This window comes from Hetaerina americana, unplaced genomic scaffold, assembly GCF_022747635.1.
Source record: "Hetaerina americana unplaced genomic scaffold, ioHetAmer1.1.p SCAF_15, whole genome shotgun sequence".
In the NCBI taxonomy this organism is placed as follows: domain Eukaryota; kingdom Metazoa; phylum Arthropoda; class Insecta; order Odonata; family Calopterygidae; genus Hetaerina; species Hetaerina americana.
In genome coordinates this window covers 5,178,330-5,198,915 of record NW_027286625.1, presented here as the reverse complement: position 1 = coordinate 5,198,915, position 20,586 = coordinate 5,178,330, and the positions used below count along the sequence as shown (strand labels likewise).

The 20,586-nt window shown below is 34.6% G+C and overlaps 1 protein-coding gene across 2 annotated transcripts in view; it reads left to right on the top strand.

The window, feature by feature from the left end:
• IKKbeta (I-kappaB kinase beta) overlaps positions 1–20,112 on the top strand; it is a 34,945-nt gene extending 14,833 nt beyond the window's left edge. For both annotated transcript variants that reach the window (XM_071583802.1, XM_071583801.1), the window contains exons 10-16: positions 579–814; positions 3,456–3,619; positions 6,925–7,105; positions 9,597–9,755; positions 12,079–12,232; positions 14,282–14,520; positions 17,083–20,112. In XM_071583802.1, the coding sequence (XP_071439903.1) occupies positions 579–814; positions 3,456–3,619; positions 6,925–7,105; positions 9,597–9,755; positions 12,079–12,232; positions 14,282–14,520; positions 17,083–17,173 (1,224 nt within the window). In that variant the 3' untranslated portion in view covers positions 17,174–20,112. The remainder of the gene's footprint in view (positions 1–578; positions 815–3,455; positions 3,620–6,924; positions 7,106–9,596; positions 9,756–12,078; positions 12,233–14,281; positions 14,521–17,082) is intronic.
• The last annotated feature ends 474 nt before the right edge of the window (positions 20,113–20,586 follow it).

Here is a 20,586-nt window from a genome sequence, read left to right as displayed (position 1 = left end):
AAGAACCCTTCCTTGAAAGACATTTTCAGTTACTTACTGCAGCAAACAATGGAACTTTGAATGCAACAATTTTCTAAGTGTAGCAATCATTCCCCTTGAATAGGATTCAAATCTGGATCCCTCGTTGGCCTCAGTAGCTTAACTGGCCAAAGCTCTCGGACAGACATCGAGAGATCCAGGTTTGAATCCCATATAAGCCAGATGTATTTTACACTTTGAAAATTATTGCATTGTAATGTGCATTAGTGGATGACTCCCTGAAAAGTTACTGTTGTGGCATCTCCCAGTTTCTTTGAAATGTTCCCAAAGTTTGTTAGTTTCATTTTTCTTTTTCGAAGTAAGCTGAAAGTTAGAAGTATAACTGCCTTGCCATCTTCTCCATTGTGCATTGTCTATAAACATTTTTATTTTGCTAAATATTAAGCCGCATTTCAAAAAAAATATTTCTTGGAAAATCATGAGAATTGAAATGGAAAATTCTGGAAGCATGTAGAAATAAAAAAATTCTGATTTGTTGAATGCCCTGGAATTTAGCTGTGTTGAAAATTAACCTATCCCCCAACCTTTGTGTATTGCAGGATGAAGGAAAGGAGAAGAACTGGAATGAATGCACTCTCTTTATTTTCTTGAATGATTTCCTTGAAATACCACAAGTACAACCCACATTTCCTGGTTTGGTGATAAAGATTTTGAATGATCCCAAGAGGTTGATTGAATATCATATTCAAAAGCGCGTCTGGGCAAATGCTGTGTTCTTCTTACAGCAGGAGGCGCATCTGTTTCGCCAATTTCTTCGTGCTTATAAAATAAAAATGTGAGTAATTCAATCCTCCTTATATTAATAATTATGAATTTTTTAATCTGATCATTTGAGTATTTTTTTGTCAATATTAGTTTTAATTTGACCTCTATGCCTTTGGGTTAAGAATTGTTTCAAGCATGCAAATTTAAAAAATTGGATTTCTTTAATAATTAATTGAAGCCTGCAAATTTTTCGTGAAGGTATTGGAGTGACACAATTTGGATACAACGGAGAAGTTTATTCATTCTCTTTGAAGTTTTGTAGAGAAATTTTTGAAGTCATGACCATCATGAAACTTAGCTTAGTGTCATGTATATTTTCACTGCCTATACGTCGTAATGATGATTCTATGATGTTGTAATTGGCAAAATTAAAGGTAAATAATTGTTTGGTGTGAAGAGAAGGTGGAAGAAGGGAATAAGTATTTTGGGTGTCAAAGAGACGTAGTGTGAATTGCCAAAGGAGAAAATGAATCCTATAACATTAGTTATTTACCCATGGAATGAAAATGGTTAAAATTGAATACCTATCCAATTGGAAAATACAAATCTTTCATGGAAGAGTTTATAGGTTGAAGCCGTCATGCCAGGCAACGAAAGCACAAGTGAATATGCAGGAACTAGGGGGTTGAAGCAGTCCATCTGTCAGGCAAGGTTGATTCTGAGCTTTGCCAGTATGATGAAAGTACATCTACGCAAATACCCTGCAATCCACCAAAAATGAAAATGTGGGTGGTAGGATGTATGATCACCAGTAAGAAAGGATAAGGGATGAGGGAGCTAGAGGGTGGTTAATGAGTGAGGGAAAGGGTAAAAAAAAACAATTAAAATTCCTGAAAAGGACATGATGGTGACATACATACAAGAGTAATCCCAGAAGTACCCAACCCAACAATTTTGGAAAATATTATTTATTTTTCAACATAATCTCCTTTCAGCTCTATGTACTTTTCCCGGTGATGTTCAATAAGTTTGATACCCTTTTTGTAATAAGATCTCTCTTGCTCCTCAAAATAACCATTAACTGCCGACATCACTTCTTCACGGTTGGAAAATCTTTGACTATCGAGCCATTTTTTCAAGTTTGCAAACTGAAAATAATCCGAGGGGGCTAAATCTTACAAATAGGGTGTATGAGGTAGCAATTGAAATTTTAATTTTTGAATTTTGCCCATTGCAGTAATGAGTTTGTGAGCTGGTGCATTGTCTTGATGAAACAACACTTTCTTCTTAGCCAAATGCTGCCGATTTTGCTTGATTTCTTCTCTCAAACGTTGCAATAAGTTCCCATAATGCTCGTTGTTGATAGTTTTTCCTTTTTCAATATAGTCAATGAAAATTATCCCATGCGCATCCCAAAAAACCGACGCCATGACCTTGCCTGCAGATGAAACGGTCTTCGGTTTCTTCGGAGCCAGTTCTCCCTTTGGAATCCATTGTATTGATTGCTCTTTTGTCTCGGGTGTGAAGTAATAGACCCATGTTTCATCCGTGGTTATGAAATAGTGCAAAAATTCTGCTTTGTTGCTGTGAAACTTTGCTAAACCTTCAATTGAAACATCTTCACGGCACTGGTTTTGCTTAAGTGTGAGCAAACGCGGTACCCATTATGCACACAGCTTTCTCATGCCCAAATTTTCAGTTAATATGCGATGTACCGCCCTTTTTGAAATGCCTACTATGTCTCCTGGCTTGCACACTTTCAGTTGACAATCATCCAGTATCCCTTTGTGGATTTTCTTCACTATATTTTCCTTGGGAAGGAGTCCTTGAGTGCTTGTTCTGGTGTCTATTTCACGAATTTTATATTTTTGGTCCCAATGACCTGTGTATGTCAAAATAAGAATGATTAAAGAGTATTGGAACGAATAGCTCTGAATTTTTTAAAAAGTTCAACCTTGCGTTAAATCTTTGTTTTAATGATTTCTAACCCATCTCTAGATGCACCATTTGTGACACTTTTTTGAAAGTTTTGTCAAATTGGACTACCCCGTATTTAAGTTTAAGAAATGCGGAGTTATTTTAAATAACATTCTGCCCATTTCAGTCAATTGGTTAATAGGATCAGTACCTACCTACCCACCACTTGGAACAAATGAAAATTATTTAAAAAACTCCTATCAGAAACTACAGTAAAATCAAATAATGTGTGAGCCCAGTACTTGGTGGGTTGGAAAATAGTTGTTATTATTTAAAAACTTTGTATCTGTCAGCATTTGTAGTTTTGTAGAGATAAACTTGTAGGTAACTGTGTTTCTTTGAAGGTGAAAACAGTTGGCACTGTGATTTTTTTAAAGTAATAGTTAATTATTTTTTGATAGGTCTCATCTTTGTAAATGCTTAAATATTCTAGTGTTTCCTTTGCGTAAATGATATTTTTGTATTTTTCTACTATTGCTCTATTGAACAGAAATAGTTTTGATGTTTTAGCATACATTTTTATGGTTTATATGCACCTCTTGGTACTTCCTTATTTGTTTACTGCAGAGTACAGAGCTTTACAATTATGGTATATTTGTGCTTGTATCAATTGTCTCTTGGTAGATATTATAATGCTCAAGTATGTAATTTTATCCACTTCTAGCATGGGAATTAAAATATTACCACAGTTTATAGTTATGTTATGTAGTTGAAATAATTTTTTTCCTTCCCAGGTTGCACTTGTATGGTTTATATGCCAACATACGTTTATTGTGGCAAAAAATGCATTCAGAATATCAGCAAACAATATCTCAGCACACTCTGTTTTCCCAGAGCCTCAAACTTGATGAGACACTTTGGGAAGAGCATGTAGTTAAGATGGGCGGTAGAGCAACATGTGAGCTGAATTTTTATTTATTTGAAATTATTAGTGCTTATTGTTCTGTTGTTGCTTTTAGGTTTTGTTGTGCATGTATTGCTTTCATGGTCCTTTGCTCGGAATGGTTTTAGCGTATGGGTTAAATCATGGTTGTTTGTTATTATTATGAAAACCTTGTAGAATATGCATATCTTTCAAAGGTATAGACACGGCTTACCTAAAAGCCGTTCCAATTTGTTACAATTACAATTTAAATGAATGTTCAGCATTCATGCATTGACATACAGGTATACCTCGGCTTAATAGCAGCTTGTTCATCATAATGGTGACTGCAAATCACCCCCATTATGATTTAACTGTGCACAACCTCTCTTTGGTATGTAAAAATAAAAACAAACTGAACTCTGAAATTATCTCAAGCCAACGTATCTCAAGGCAATGTAGTTTTGCTTTGCATAGTTTCAGGCTTGATGTGATGGAATTAGGACTGATGAATGACCAAATAATATTAATTTTTCACTGGATAAAATTTTGTTACAGACAAGTTATTGATATACTGCTTCATCCTCCTGAGAAAAGCATTTGTGATTTGAAGTCGCAGGCATGATTGGTCTCATGATGTGCTTTTGGCGATCATTGACGTAGTTTTCCCTATGATTGTACACTTCTCATGCACTTTGATTTGGGTGGAATAATTCCTCCCAAACTAGTGTAGGTAGCTTTGTACTTGCACAATATTTCATAAACACCACTCATACTCTCGTGTGTGTCCTGTAAATGGTATCTTTGGTGATGCTGGAGTGGTGTTGGGTTTAAAAGTAAAAAGAATGATGACATAGTACATGGAAACCTGTGGCTAATAAATTTTTATTTTGTGGAAAAGTGTTGTTATTTGGTCATTAATCCTGTTTGCCTTAATGCAGCTCTCTAGATGTTCCTAATGTTCTTTCCCCATATTAGGTCTGTTTATAGTTTGCTGCAATGAATTTTACTTGGTTTGCCAATTTTATTTCTACTCCTACTGAGTATGTATGTATAGGTGTGAGATTGTAAGAATTTCATTTCCCGGAAATCCAATCTTAGTCAGATTTTTTTAAAGGTCAAACTCCTGACTCCCAGCACAAATATTTTTGAGAATAACAGAAAAAATCCATATTAGGGTGAAGTAATTTTCAAGGAATACTGTGCACAGATCGTTTTATCATATCTACAAATGTAAATTTGTCTCTTTAAATGACAACTCATGTAATGACATATTTTCATGGAACCAAAACCTTATCATGAAGTGGTGAATGGCTGTATCAAGTTCCTTTTTCCAGCGGTTATCTTACAGTAACATTATTTTGTAAGTAAGCGGCACAAAGTTCATATTATGCTGTGGTTTAGCACATCTGTGAAAGCTAAAATATGTATTGCTGAATATATTTTTTAAAGAATATCTTTGGTTGCAATTTCCATTGATATAATGAACATTTCATATTTTATCCAGCAGTTAGTCATGGCTGAAACATACAGTTCTGTTCAAATAAAAAAATCACATTGTCTCCCAATGCATGGAAATATATGATAAAGAATTCACAGCATAATATTGAATGAATGTGATTATTAGCCATTTCACACATTAAAATGTGGAGCTGTGCTCACAGCAATTAAATTTACTGTACATGTTAAATTTTTGGCAAACCAAAAATGGGCTTGTTTTCAATGACTTTAATATGTGTGGTGAACCAAATGGAAGGATTAATGATGAATGCCTTGTGGTAGATAGAGTATTAATGTCTAATTTTTTTGTATTTATCTTGTTTGAAGATCTATACAGTTGACTTTTTTCCTGATTTTTAACTGATTTCTGACTGATTTCCTGATTAAATTCTCACAAACAGTTCACAAGTTGACCTTTTGATAAGGTGGTAAAATATCAAAGAAAGAAAAAGTAAATTTGACTTGAAATTGAATTAAAAATTAAATTTGAAGAAACATAAAAGAAATTCCTGAAATATTCCATACACATGGAATGAATAAAAATTCATTCCATGTGTATGGTAAAATTTAGTTTCATTCATTAATTGAAATAAATAATTTGAGTGTGAAATGAAAAGTTTATCATCTGTGCAATCAGTAAAACCTGACTTATACTTACAGAGGAATCGCACTTGACCAGGGTAATTTGTCCTGGAGTCTTGATCGTAATGTGAAACCTTCATTGAGTGGAACAATTTTTCCCATATAAGTTAATGTAATATACTATAATACGTTCTATGCTGAAAAAATAAATAAGTTGTTAATCGGGCATTGAAACGTCGGCTAATATGGAACCCCTGACCCGGTGGAAAACCCGAGAAAACTTTATGAAGCAAATACGCCGGGAAATTACCATATCTTACTTCATGTCACTCACTTTGAAGTATCTATCTCCTTAATTTTGTCCTTGTTCTTGTGGATAGTACGAATATTTGATGCTGACCATTTTTATGTGCATGTGGGATGAGCCACACTGACACCTCGTTCTTGCTCTTCAATGATTTTACTTTTCATTTCTATGGTTATTTTAGTTCTCTTATTGCTGTCTTCTTGCAGCTTTTTCCTCAGGGATAATTTGAAAACTATCCACAAAATCATTTTAAACCTAACAAAAAGAATTACAAATAATATGTTTGAACGCAAGTTTAAAATAATGTGTTATCTCGAGTAACAATAAGATGCTAGCAGAATGAATGTTAAACACAAACTAAAACACCAAAAACTCTATCATTCTGGGGATTCCTCTCTCCTAGGTGCTTTTTATGCAAAACATCGCTTGTTGAGCGATTAAATTAAAAAAATATTGTTTACTCAATATGAGAATTACTATTTTTGTGAAGTGCTCATTAAGTTAGGTTCCACTGTAATTTGGATATAAAGCAACCCAGGTGTGTGCTGAGTTTAAACATAATATTTATTAATCCTTAGGCTTCCACGACGTCTATCTGATGAATCCATACTGCTTCAGGGAATTACCGTCGTGTAGTGGGTTGATAGACAACTGTTTTGCCCCCAGTCCTGGAGGCGTCTTCAGGTCGAAGTGAAGTGAATAACTTCGACCTGAAGATGCCTCTAGAACTGGGGGAGAAACAGTTGTCTATCAACTCACCTATGCGACGGTAACGCCCAGAAGCAGCATGGACTCATTATATTTAATATATAGTCAGTTTTCTCAATCTCTTCCGTGTTTTCAAATGTTGGAATTATGTGTGTTCTGTGTGGATATCATTATGTTGTTAATGTAATGGCATTGAGGAATCCTCAGAAGTCTGTGTGTATGTCAATAATATTTTACATTACAGATCAAAAAAATGTTCCTGAAGGATGGTCTAAGGCTGGGGAAAGCATTTCAAAGAGTATTCCCCTGTTGAATCAAGCAGTTACAACGCAAGAGAAGGATTGTTCTGCAATTGCTGCTCAAGTATCACTGTTTAAATCCAATCCTGCTCCTCGTGACACACCGTATCATGTATTGGAACCATTGTAAGATGTTTAGATTTCAAAAGTTTTACCTCTATACCTTAAGTCTCCTTGAAACATTATCGAGGGAATGTATAATTGAAAATCATGTGAAGGGCATTCAATATATTTTAACAGTCAACGGTGATATTAAGTCAGATGACCATGACTTCATTGCCATGGTCTTACTATTAAGCTGGGCCTGATGATCTATGCATTGAACCAATGCTATGATGCTGTATTGAAATCAAAATTTTGGAATATAAGAATTGATTTTGAATTCATCCATGTTGATTCAATAAGGGGAAAATTCCATCATATAATACCAAATGGTATAATATTTGAAAATGAAATTCCTACAGGAAAATATATTTGACAACTCTAAAGAAGGGTATAAACTGCATACCCATTTACCATTTGCCAATTTAAAAAGATGGAAGAAGATGCATTTTTATCATGACTATCTGTACACCTGAATACTTAAGGTTCTTTGATTTCTCATATATATTTTAAAGCCATATTTTGTTTCTCTGTGCATTGTTACTTGAAGAAAGTTTTAAATATGGCATATTACTAATATTTTTTAAGCAAAACCAAATTTTGAATATTATTGAGAATACGTCAAGAGAGTGGAATTTTGATATGGATTAATTTTTTGCCAAATTTGATTTAACATGAGAGTGAGTAACACTGCTCAAATTCCTTTAGTGTTTTTATGGATTTTTATTTTAAATGTAAATGTGATATAATGATTTGACATAATCTAGGATCATGTTTAAAATCATTAATATCTCATAACCAAGAGTAACTTGAGAGGTTTTCAAGAGTATGTGTGAGTGAATCATGCGTGATAATTTTGGTAATGACTTCACCTATTTGAATGAATTTTTGAAATGAGATTCAATAGTTATCTTCATAAGCATTTGTATACTGGTATCTTATTTGTGACTTTGGATTACTGAGCACAATAGGATAGGAACCACAATTAATTTTGTTATGCCGATTTTGGTAGGAATTGCTTAACTTTGGGAGGGGTATCCTGTCCATTGATATGTGTGACAAGGTGACTTTGATTTCTCTGGGTCTACTATAGAAAGATAATTTATTATTTCTGGGCCCCAAGATTTATCATTTAATGCATTAGCACTATTTTTTGTTGGCATAAGCATAATGAAAATGAAAAATAATTAAATAAATGAATGATAGTGTATAAAAAATTTAATTAAAAAATATTAAGCACATAATTAATGCGCTTATGGTAACTTTTAATAAAACAATTTAGATCATAGTCTGAAATACACATGACATATAAAAAGGCCATTACATCTCTGAGAATGTCAGCTTAGACAATATATAAAATGGAAATGTAACTTTCATTATTGAAACTTCTTTATTAATCATTCAATTGGAATATTAAGTCTAAAATATTTGATTTTGTCTCATTTTTTTATTTTGTTGTGGAGTGAGTTCCAAGTTTAAGAGGCTAATATGAAAGAGTTTATTTACTGTTCAGTGCTGGGGAATTTGTAGATTAGAAGAGTAAGATTGAATGGGGTATTTGCGAACTTCAGTTTTTTATTTGAACTGTTCTGATACCCCATCATGCTAGAGAATCAAATGCACCTTTTATGTCAGCTAATAACCAAAATAAATACATTGCTTATGTGTTTGATCTAAACATTTCAATATAGCAATGCTAGAATGGAATGAATTTCATCTTAAAAGTTTTTCATCTACATATTTTTATACTATGGCATTATTTATCTTCTTGCTTCGATCTCTGCCTACTTTGCTATACTTAATATCATTTCTGATATTATAAATTTTGATAAGGCCTTAAAACCCAGGGGAGAGGTGAGGATAATGGGGATGGGTAGGAGAATGTTAGAACAGGAGCCTGAAGCTGAAATGATGACCAAGACCGTTTATTGTATGGGAATGAATATTCTAGGCATGATTTTATTTTTTTTGGATCATTTTCATAATTTACATACATATTTAATTACCATTTTACTATTTTATTGTGTTGACAGAAATGGGATTTTGCTTGTGCTCCTGACACACTACAAAGATATCTTACACTGAATTATTCTTGTAAAATGTGAATAAATTATAGTTTGGCATGGAAAGTAGTGTGAAATTTATATTTCTTTCCTTTTGCTGTGAGGAATTATTCTATGCATATGCAATGGATGGAGATAATGAAATTTATTTCTGAAAGTGGAATTTAGCTAGCATGAATGTCCTTAGTTTTATCAACCAGAGGTCTCTAAATTTTTATCAATAGATTAGAGTTATGTGTATTATATATAATTTGATGATTTTTCTCTTTTTTTGTTTGAATTCAACTCTTTGCATCAACATTCACACTTACCTAATGATAATGTTCTTTTGAAATTACAGTAATATAATTAATAATAATTTTATCTTTGGATTACAATTAACTCATGACATGGGTATGTTTTGTGTTGCTCAACATCTTATGCACTCAGTTTAATTTTTCTTTTTTTTTAAGGGTTTTAGCTGGTCAAAAGTGCTATGAGCAGTTATGTCGTCGCCCCAAGGAAGTTCGTTACAAAAAAAGTGACAATGTTGAAATGGTGAAAATTGTTTATGAATGTCTCAAGGAACGTGATAAACTTCTAAGGGATAAGGCATTTCAGTCCCACTTGCAGTAAGTTGTCTGATTAATTGGTTATGCGTTGATCTACTCTCTATTAAAATTTACTCCTGGTGGTAAAAATCTCTATAAACAATTTGTTAAGAACCCTAAGGATTGTCTATTGCTATGACTTCCCAGGTAGGAAATATTTAAGTCTCTAACAGTGGACCTGGCATTGCTTATTCATAGAAATAACTTAAAAGTCAGTGGATGTCCAGGTGAAGGACAATGCAAAATTAGCTCGCAAACAAGGATAAACAAATTCAAGCCCCCAATTGGTCAGCTAATTTTGATGATTGTAATTCCTTTTTCCCTTTTTGTACTTAGTACATGGCTATGTTACTGAACCCGCTATTGTTCTATTATCACACCTGTGATCATTATTCTTCTGGTGAAAATTTTAATTTTTGAGATATGAAGCTGAATATTGCAATTTCTGGCCAGTTGTGGTTTCAAATCTCCACAATCACCTGGTTCTCAGGTTGCTGTGTCATCTTGAAATATTAAGCTCTGCTTTTAGTATTTTGGGTTGTGTTGTCCATTGACGATAGTAGTTGTTATCAATGGAAAATTTAATGCAGATGGAATCCCAAAAGCAGAGCTTCTTACAGTAATAACCTTATTATTCATTGACCAATTTTTATAATGAAATTCTTGGGACTAAGAATTGAGAATCTTCCACTCTTGGTAGAATCATCACTATTCCATTCATGGTATTCTATCTATTAAAGATGGGCACTAACAACTCTTATATTTATTGTGAGAACTTCCTCTTTCTTAGTCCTACTTTATTTCCTTCTTCATTTGATCGTAACTTCTGCTTATCTTTTTGCTGTCTAAAAAGCCCACTCTCTTCCTTTCTATACTTCAATTGCCCAGCGTTCTCCCATCTGTTAATGCTTAAATTATCCCAGTACCTATAAGAGTTTCCTTCATCCCTTACCCCTAACTTTTTTGAAGTTCCTCCTTAAAATTTTTCACTTTGCCCATCATATGCAAAACTTAAGCATTTGTCTTTCTTTCTGGCCAACTTGCATTTTCCATTTTTGCCACACTCATATCTCAAGAGCCTCCACTCTGTTCTCAATCAGTTTGTTGTGAAATATTACCGTGCATTAGTTTAAATGTTTCTAGGCTGCCCCACAAAAAAGTGATTTCCGCATAAAAAATGAGGCTAACAGAATAAACATGAAAAAAGTCAGGTCCGTAAATCATTTGCAAGTTGGCATTTTTTCTTTGAAAGATCCTTTCAAAATCTAGCCCTGGGTTTGAAATCTATGCAAAAATTGAGGGTCAATACATTTCATGCAGTTCACTTGGTAATGTTTAAACAAAATTTGAAAGAGGCACAAGTGTACATGCTTAGGAAAACTATTAAATGGTATAACCATATTATCATATTATTTAATAGAAAAAAAACTGTAGGAGATGAACCACGTATAAAAATGTTGTATACAGCATAATTGAACAAATTGCTGAATATTACCATAATGTAGAAAATTTGGAGATTATCAGTTATTCCAAAGAAACCGCGGGAGATGCCGCAACAGTAACTTTTAATGGAGTCATCCGCTAATGTGCATTTCGATGCAACCATTTCAGAGTGTAAAAATCATTCGCCTTGACTGGGATGTGACATTGTATGTACGGTATTTCGTCACAACATCTAGTTCCTTTAAAAGCCCCAAAATTTCAGAGTTTAAGAGGATGCCTCGGTAGCTTAAGTGGCTAAAGCACTCGACCGGATATTGAGGGATCTGGGTTCGAATCCCAGTCAAGGTGAATGATTTTTACACTCTGAAATTGTTGCATTATCAGTTATTGTTAAAAGATTTTCTGTAGCCCTGAATTTCTGTAAAAATGGCAATCCATAAATTGGAGGACCTATTATTATTTAATTGAAAATCGTCATGATAACAAAATCATTGGTACATTAAAATGATTTATGGTGCAATGCTTGTTGGCATAGACTTGCTGAATTCTAAACTGATAACTGTTTACAACTGTTGAATTATTTGATGTAATCTTCAGATAGGAAGGCAGTCCATGCAATTTGACTAATGTTTTAAGGCAAGATATGGAAAGGAGAATAATTTCATGTGAAACATGACTTAATAGTAAATTTTGATTTCAGTCCTGCCTGTGGTTTTACAATTAAATGTCCACGAGTAATTTTCTTCATCCACATTCTGCGTTTTGCTTTTTACCTGAATTCCACAATTTAATCAAACCAGCAGTCAAATAATCCTCCTTCATTTTCAATTTATATTGCATAGCGTATTGCATATGTTGCATAACCTTAAAATGATCTTCATTTCATAATTTTTTATTTTAGGAAAGTATTGAAGTGTCAAGTAGAAATGAAGCAGGCAGAGAAGCTTTTAAATGGGACAATAAACCAGATTACCAAGTTAAAGAGCCAGCTATGGATTCATCAAGCACAGCGGCAAAGAGACATTTGGAATCTTCTCCAGAGTTCTTTACCAAATGTAATTTTTTGCGATATTTAATTAGTTTGTATAATATCTTTTTCCTGGGACTGTTGCCCTCTCATAATTCTTTCGAAATTCCAATGGCTAAGCCGGGATTTTTATTGCTCTACAGTAAAAATTTATTGAAACAAAGTGCTTAATAATAGAATTAAAATTAATTTATGGAATTAATTTATACTCTATAGGATTAATCAATAGAATTAGTCAAGTCTAAGGTCCTGGTAGTTGGTGGTGTGGATTTGTGTGTAGAAGTTCCTCCCTCTTGCTGTAGCAGTATTCTGTTACACTTTTGGGTGAACATTTTTTCCTGGTGCTAGAATTCTAATTAGACAACCTTTTTTAGAATTATTTCTAGCTCAAATTTTTTTCTGTACCATGCTCTGTATAATTGGTGGTTATACCTCTTAAAGACTTAATGTTTCCTCATAATTCAAATTTTATTTTTGAGAAGGGCCTTAAGAGCATTTTTCCTTAAACCTATGAAATGTTTTTTCATCCTTTCTTCTAACCAATTTCCACTGTCATGAGAAAAGGAACTTTGTTTCAATAATAATTTGGTTTAATTATGTGCTAAATGTAATCAGTGGCGCAGCACCCAAAAGTTGAAAATTTCATCACAATGCTTCCTGTCTCCAGTTGCCAAAAAAAACTTCAATAATATTATTTGATGTGTTAACCTCATCATTTATATTAATCTCATCATTGAAATTTATTTGAAGACAAGAAGTGGAAAAGTGGGCATTGGGTATCCAAGTAATTGGAAATTCATTTAAGATGCACGTTTGATTTAAAAAATTCAATTTGATAAATTGAGCAAGGTTATGAAATCAGTGTGATGGATGGGTATGGGATAAAGATCAGTGCAATGCAAAAAACGTTTTTGAGGTCTTCCAGAAGGAGAAGGACTAAATTAAACATTAGTGTTAGCGGGCAAAACTAGAGCAGGTGAAACAATTTACCTATCTTGGAAGTGTTTTGGAAAATGGACCAAGTAGGTAGATAGATAGATATGTTTATTTTGGGGCTAGATTGAGACTATGGAGTATCTTCTACCACCTAGCCCCAAGTAAGAGGGACGTAAGAAAAAGAATTACATTAGGTAAGGCAGCCTTTTCCAGGAGGAGATAGCTGATGACAGGGATATTCAGTGAGGATGTTAGGATAAGATAAGTGAAAAAATCGGTTTTGTACAGCATAGAAAATTGGTCTTAGAAGTTAGGTAGATTGGAGATAAAAGGTAGATAGTAGGTAAAAGATAGATGGGAGGTAAAGGGTAGATAAGGGGTAGAAGGTAGAAGGGATGCATTTGAGGTTGTGGAGAGGTCTAGAGAAAGGGAAAAAAGGTAAAATGAATAAGCACTAGGCATGGTGGGGAGGAGAGGGGATTGTTGGGAGAAGTCCTTAGGAGGCAGGAAAGGTGGTCGCAGATCATTGTGATTGGCAGTGAACTGTTGAAGACTGTGATAGAGGGGAGGAAAGATATGTCAGGCAGGATAGATAGGGGAGGAAAAGGATATGCATTTGGATGGAATGAATGGAGGTAGAAAAATATAAGTATGTAGAATGAAAGAACGGCTTAGTGCTTTAGGTGTGTCAGATTGTGTCTATTTAGTTAAGGCTATGAAATATAGAGGTTTTAAGTATTAAGGCCCATTAAAAATCTAAAATGGTTTACTACCAAATGATAACATAGTGAATCTCATAGCTTTTAAATTACTTTTCTGATGGAAACCTTTGGGCATATAAATGTGTTACATTATGATGAATACTTATGTTATATGGGTATAGATATATATTAGCAAGTACATTTGCCTGAATCGAACAAGTCTTTATTAGAGAATTTTCATAAAACTCGCAACATTTAATTGAGCACTTGCAACTCAATTTGCAGAATGCCATCCGCTTACCTTACTTTACTTTCTTGAAGGATTTCTAATTTTTGATTCCTCAGGCTTCATGTGAAAAGTTTTAAAGAGCATGAAATGCATTGTTTCATGGAAGTTTGTGTTGAATTCAATTTAAAGTGTCTTTGTTTCTCCATTTCAGGAAGGTACTCATGGGGCCCCGTTCCAATCTAGGAAACAGTTTCCTTCAAATGCAATGCCTAACAACCCAGCATATAATAAAGATACTGTGATAAATACAAATTACGAACACATACTCTTATCAGAAGGAAGCATGGACCTAAGGGAGCAGTATCCTCATATTCAGCCTGACACAGGGGAATACGACAAAGTTTGTGATGCATATGATGTGCTCAGTGAGAATTATTCTTTGAGATCAGCGTAAGTAATTCCTGTTTAATTTCACCTCATTGATGTTACAAAGTATGAATCAAGCAGTCAGGTGGAGGCTAACTTATGACTGCGTATAAGACTTAACTTAGGGGTAAGTAGAAGATTTGATTATACGAATAAAGGAAATTACATTCAAAGGGTGGCAGCTTAATTATAGACCAGAATCTGTTTTTGCTGGCTTAAAAAATGAGGTTCTGTGTTAGGGCAAATAATTGGGAGAGTTAAAAATCACGTATTATCATGCAAATTTCTGAAGAAAAATTAAAGACAAGTTTCAGTAGTTTTATTTCCCCTATGAGTTAACTGATTTTAATTTAGTAAAATATACCCTTGAGAAAATCCATTTCTGTGTTCATTGCCAGGACGGCCAGTCATCCCTGAATATTTGAAAACTGGGAATTGAGAAAACCTTTTAAAAAATACCTAAAAAAGCTGTGAAACTTTGCATTTTGGAGAATCTGAGTTGTTTTAACCGAAAATAGTGGACAGCAGAAAGTAAAATGACAAATTTGTATTCAGTATGAATGACAAAGAAAGTGATTTTTTAATTTAGTGGCTTTCAGTGTGATGTATATTCTATGAAAAGGTAAAAGATTGTGTTCATCACATCTGTGTCCATTGAAGTAGTATTTGTGCGGTTAATATAGGTAACAGAGGTTTGATTTATCTATTTGCCAGAAGGGTACAACAGTGTACTAACCATTAGGGACTTATTTCTTTGAGTGAGTATACCATGGCAGATAAATATTCCATGTTAAAAATGATTTTTTCTGTGAAACTAGGTACATACTGATTTTTTTTTATGATATCACTTGTTTACAATCTTATATTTCCTCGATGCTAGCAGTTAATACGACAATGGTAGAATGGCATGGTTATAACTTTTCCCAGTGCTTAAAGTCAAAAACTCTTGTTTAGGATTCTAAAACTGTGAGGTAATCTCTGATCTATAAGTTGTATTTTTGTTTAAATGTACTAGCAAATTTTCCAAAGTATTTTTATTAATTCGTCATTCATCCTATCTCTGTTACAGGTTAAAGTTATGAAATATTTTCGCATATAAGTTTAACAGCATCTATTGAATTACATTGGTGAAATATGGTTTGAATTGTACCTGGACCAAAATGTTGAAAAATTAATTTGTATCCTTGAAAATTTAGAATCATAAACCGCCTATTTGCTGGCCATCTTGGTTGTAGCCTGTCAAAAATATTTTGTCGCCTTAGTTGAACTTTTACTTAAAATGGATTGAAAAGAGCTGGATTTTGGTGCAGAGGATCCAGTAGTCCTTAACAGCCAGTGTGTTTGTTATTGCCATGTATTTAATCTTATCATCTTGCTCTTTCGTTGTTAGTAAATGATATTTTTGATTATTGATTAAAAAATTAGTTGTTTTGTTACAAAATTTGCAATAGTTGTGGAAAATTATGCTCTATATGATGTGCAAAATTCATAAATCATAAGGGGTACAGGGTAGATTTTGTTTCTTTTTGCCACCCGTGGTTTCCCCGACAGTTCTGGTACCTGAGAAATCTTAGAGCTCAAGTGAAACAGAGTTGAATATACTATATAATATTTCCTGGGCATGCCAGGGAAGCAAACCTGGGTGTTATCCACCTATCCCATTTTTATTCACGTATATTGAGCTATTGTGCTGAGTATTATGGGGACCTTATGCATTACTGATGTATTCTCGAAAGAATCCACTGAAACAGGGCGAACATTGACTAAGATGAGGGCCACCCACCAAACTTGTCATGCAGTGCCTTATTTGCAGTGATCCAGAATTTTGTTCGAAATCCTCATTTCACACAAATGTGTCAATGTATAACCTCAAGAAGTGAATTTACAAAATAAGCTATGAAAAATTAATGTGAAGTGCTATACATTCTTGTATTAGACACTAGTATTTCACAAAAACTCCTGTGTTTCATGAATTATTATTGTTATTATTCTTGTTTAAGGTATATTTTGTATTAACAAAGACTTAATAATGATAAATTTCTTTGCCTCTCCTAATAGAATACAACCTGGTATCTAAAATTTCAATTAACCCTTATTCAATATCACATTGCCAATGCCAAAGAGTTCTGCATCCACCTTTCGTGCCTCTTTTGGGTTCCTGCAAACAATCCATTCTCTTAGTCTATAATGCCTAGCGAGCCCTCATTTTTCTTTCTGTCCTCTTCTCCTTCTCCCTCTTTCTCCACACATTTTAAAAGTCTCCAATCTATGCCTATCATTCTGCTTCAATCACCATGTTCCCACACTGTACAAACCATGCTCCATATCAAAGTTCTGATGATGAGACTTTTAACATTATTACTGAACATTCCTACCATCAGTTCCCTCCGCAATGTGAAAAATTCTTTGACTAAAGTAATCTCTCTTCTGCCTAATTTTATATCAAAGTTAATTATGTACTGCTAATATGTAAAAAAACTTTTTAGGATGGATTTATAATGCTATATTTTTTAATGCAGTTCCTATATTTAAGTATTTTGTATTTGTGTCAACATACTTATTTTAATTCTTACTTTTCTGTTTCAGGATGCAAGATTTAATTCATGACACTCTGGATAAATTTAAGAGTGTGGTGTTTGAGCCAATAGATGACTTTGAAGTTAAAAAACCGTGTTAAAATTGTTAAGAAATGTGTCCATCAGAGTTATCGCATATGTAATTTTTGTTTTAAAGTTCACTGTGCCTTCTAACTAACCTTCGGGTTAATTACTGTAGTTAAACATTTGTACAAATATAAAATTGCAAGGATATAGGTATAAGGAAATGCAGCAGAGATAACGTTTATATAAGATGTAAGAAAGAAAGAATGTGGATTATAAGCTGAGAAAAGTGTCCTGGACATTGAAACTTTTTCCTTTCTCTCTCCAGGAAACTTTTTTCATCATGGAGTTGGCATCCTTCCACCTTCCCCACTAACCTTGTGCTTGTCATTCATGTGGGTTTTCTATTCCTTTTCATTATATCTTATCCTTGTGGAGATGTTCGCATAGTTTGGTGGGTTTCCCTGTAAAAATGTGTGTGTTTACAAATTTTGGTAATATTTATTGATCATCAGCCGGCATTTCATGGAATAGATCTTGTCACAATAAAAAAAAACCCACAGTGATCAACCCAAAGGTTGGTTTGATGATACCAACCTTTGGGTTGATCCAAAGGCCATAATAGTGTCCTTCAATGTCCACTCACCTAAAACTTGGCTTAATGGCTTGTGAAATTTACATATTCTGGGTAAGGGATTCAGTTATTTATCCTGTACCTCCTGTGGTTTCTCTCTGAAAGATCTGGTCCCCAAAAAATCACTTAGCATGGATAAAGCTGAGGATGCCCAGAGGCATTGGCTGGAATCAAACCTGGGCCTTCCAGTCAGCCCAGAGTGTACCCACTGGACTACCAAGCCCCCTACTTTGTTATAGTCCACGCATTAAATGCATAAAAATTTACATACACGTTTATTTGTTTATACAATTTCATGAAAGGATTGAGAAAATTGTTACAAAGGTTCATTTTACAAACATTCACATGGAGATATTACAATACTTGATATCACAGCATTCAGTGAAAAAAATTGCAAAGTTGTTCGATCTTAAGGTTAGTCAGATCTCATCTAATTGCAAGTTATTTAAAAAATTGACTTTGTTTGTGATTGTGATGTCATTCGGTTGGGTAGCTTATTAAATACTCTCAAGAGTGAGTACATCGGAATTTTATTTAGTTTTAATTAGCCTGCACAGTGGAATATCAAGTTTTTTCATGCTATGATCGTATTTATGATTATTTCAGCTCTTACATGAGAATTTGTTTGGTTTTCTTTCACATGTACGCATGCTTAGGACAAAACTTGGTAGCACCTATTCCTTGTTTGCACACCCATGTTCCTAGAGGTCCAGGGCCTGACCAAAGTGGGAATTGGGATGGCGTGGTGGCTAATAAACTGGCTTCCCACCAAGAAGGCCTGGGATCGAATCCTGGAGGTGGCAGGATTTTTCAGTGGTATTTCAATCCCTACTTTGGGTGCCATGTTGAGAGCACTTGGGGCAAGTAATTTGCCCGTTGGATGGGACGTTTAACTGTGGACCACTTGGTACCTTTTGTTAAGAAAAGGCTTATGCTAATGCTAGGTTTCTCTCCACCCTTCCTCAATCCCCTTAAACATTCTACCCCAACTACATAGATTACCCATCTATACCTAATGGCTCAAATAAGCTCAGCTGTTGATCCCCTCCCCTAATAACTACTACAAACATCACCCGACCCATGTAAATAATGATGGTGAACACATTTTGTTGCCTCTTTTGTGCATTTGACCAAAGACACAATTTGAATGCGATTGTAGGGAGTAGACAACCAGTGTGATGATGATGACCATGGAGGCCTTCAACTTCCAATAGTCCAATTTCTGTAGTTGTCAGGATATGTAATCTCTTTGTTTTCATCCATATTATAATAGGAAAGAATAATTCAGAGAACTATGGGATACGCTGTAACTGTTGCTTACTATCGGAGTCACACAATGAAGTGCACACAGTTGGAAGGATTTCACAGTGTAAAAAGCATTCACCTTTCCCAGGATTCAAACCAGGTCCCTTGATTTCTATCCGAGTGATTAGGTGGGTAAGCTACCACGTTGGGTGTCTTCCTATGTTGTGGATTTCTAGGGGTTTCAAAGGAACAAGACATACTTGCGAATCCTGGTCAAGGCGAGTGATTTTTTACACCATAAAAGTCTCTCATTTGTGTGTACGATAGTGACCTCACTGAAGTAATTTTGGCAGCATTTCCCCGAGTTTTTGGAGTGTGTCAATGTTAATCTTCTATGCATTTAAATTTTGGCTTGAACCTGTTGGTCTGTGATGCAACATGCATGGCCACCATACCTTGTGGCAATTTATGTACTCTATTATGTGTATCTTTTTATTATTACAAAATACCTGTTGGTACCTATTTGTTGAGTAATAGGACAGTAATTTTGATAAAGTTCCTCGTATTCAATATTTATACAATAATTGTCTCATCATGGAATTGTGCGAGAACATTGTGTGTATATAAATTATGTTTGTGCGCATACAGTCAACTAAAATATTATGTTCTCCTTAAGTGACTTTTCAAACTTCTATTTGTTTGTTGATATTTTTTCGCCCTTCATTGTGAAAGATTGTTGTCTGTTATTGAGTTTATATTTTATGATTCCAGATTACTTTTACTCTGGAATAACATGTCCCTACTATTGAGTCTCATTTTCACCCTAGAAACTAGTGATAGTTTTTCTATATGGAAGAAGCCTTAGAGGATTCTTCATTTTATTTTTGTGTGCAATTGCTTAATTTTAAGAGTGGATGATATTAAAACAGTGGCTAATTTGAAAAAAAAGGACGCCCATGGAAGAAATATTTAATATTTTGGCGGTTAAACTCACTTTGTCAAATGAAAAATGATGTATTTGTATGTATGTGTGTGTTTGTGTGTGTACGTGTGTATATACTTATGATATCACACAAATGTTGTGTTGAACTTTGATGATTACTGAAATCTCAACACCGGTTGGTATTTTAATAAAAAGTGTGGTAAAATTACTCAAAATTTTTTTGGTGTCTGTAATATGGAACGAATCCACGAATTGAAGACGCATTCCCATTTGTTATAAACCTCTTTCCTTTTTTTTTTGCATTTCCCATTCCTCATCACCCCTCCGCCGGACAGCAAAAAAAACGGTTCCTCGGGAATGGGGTCGGAGGAGGATTGGGATACGTATGGAGGAGGAGGCAGTTGCGGCCTTTTTACATAATTGCGTTTTGCGGCGTCCCAAGCGTTCCCCCACGAACACAAACCCACACACTTCGCCGCGCGCGCGAATTTCCGGTCAATAACCGTCGAAAAGGGTCATAAATCCACGCGCCGAAAATTCTTCCGCCGATGGATGGTCGCGGACCATGGGCCGATCCCAGCTTCCTCCCTGCCCCCCACTCCCATCTCTCCCCACCATCCACCCACAACTCCCCTCCTCCCGTCAACCCCTTCCACCTCCCACCTTTA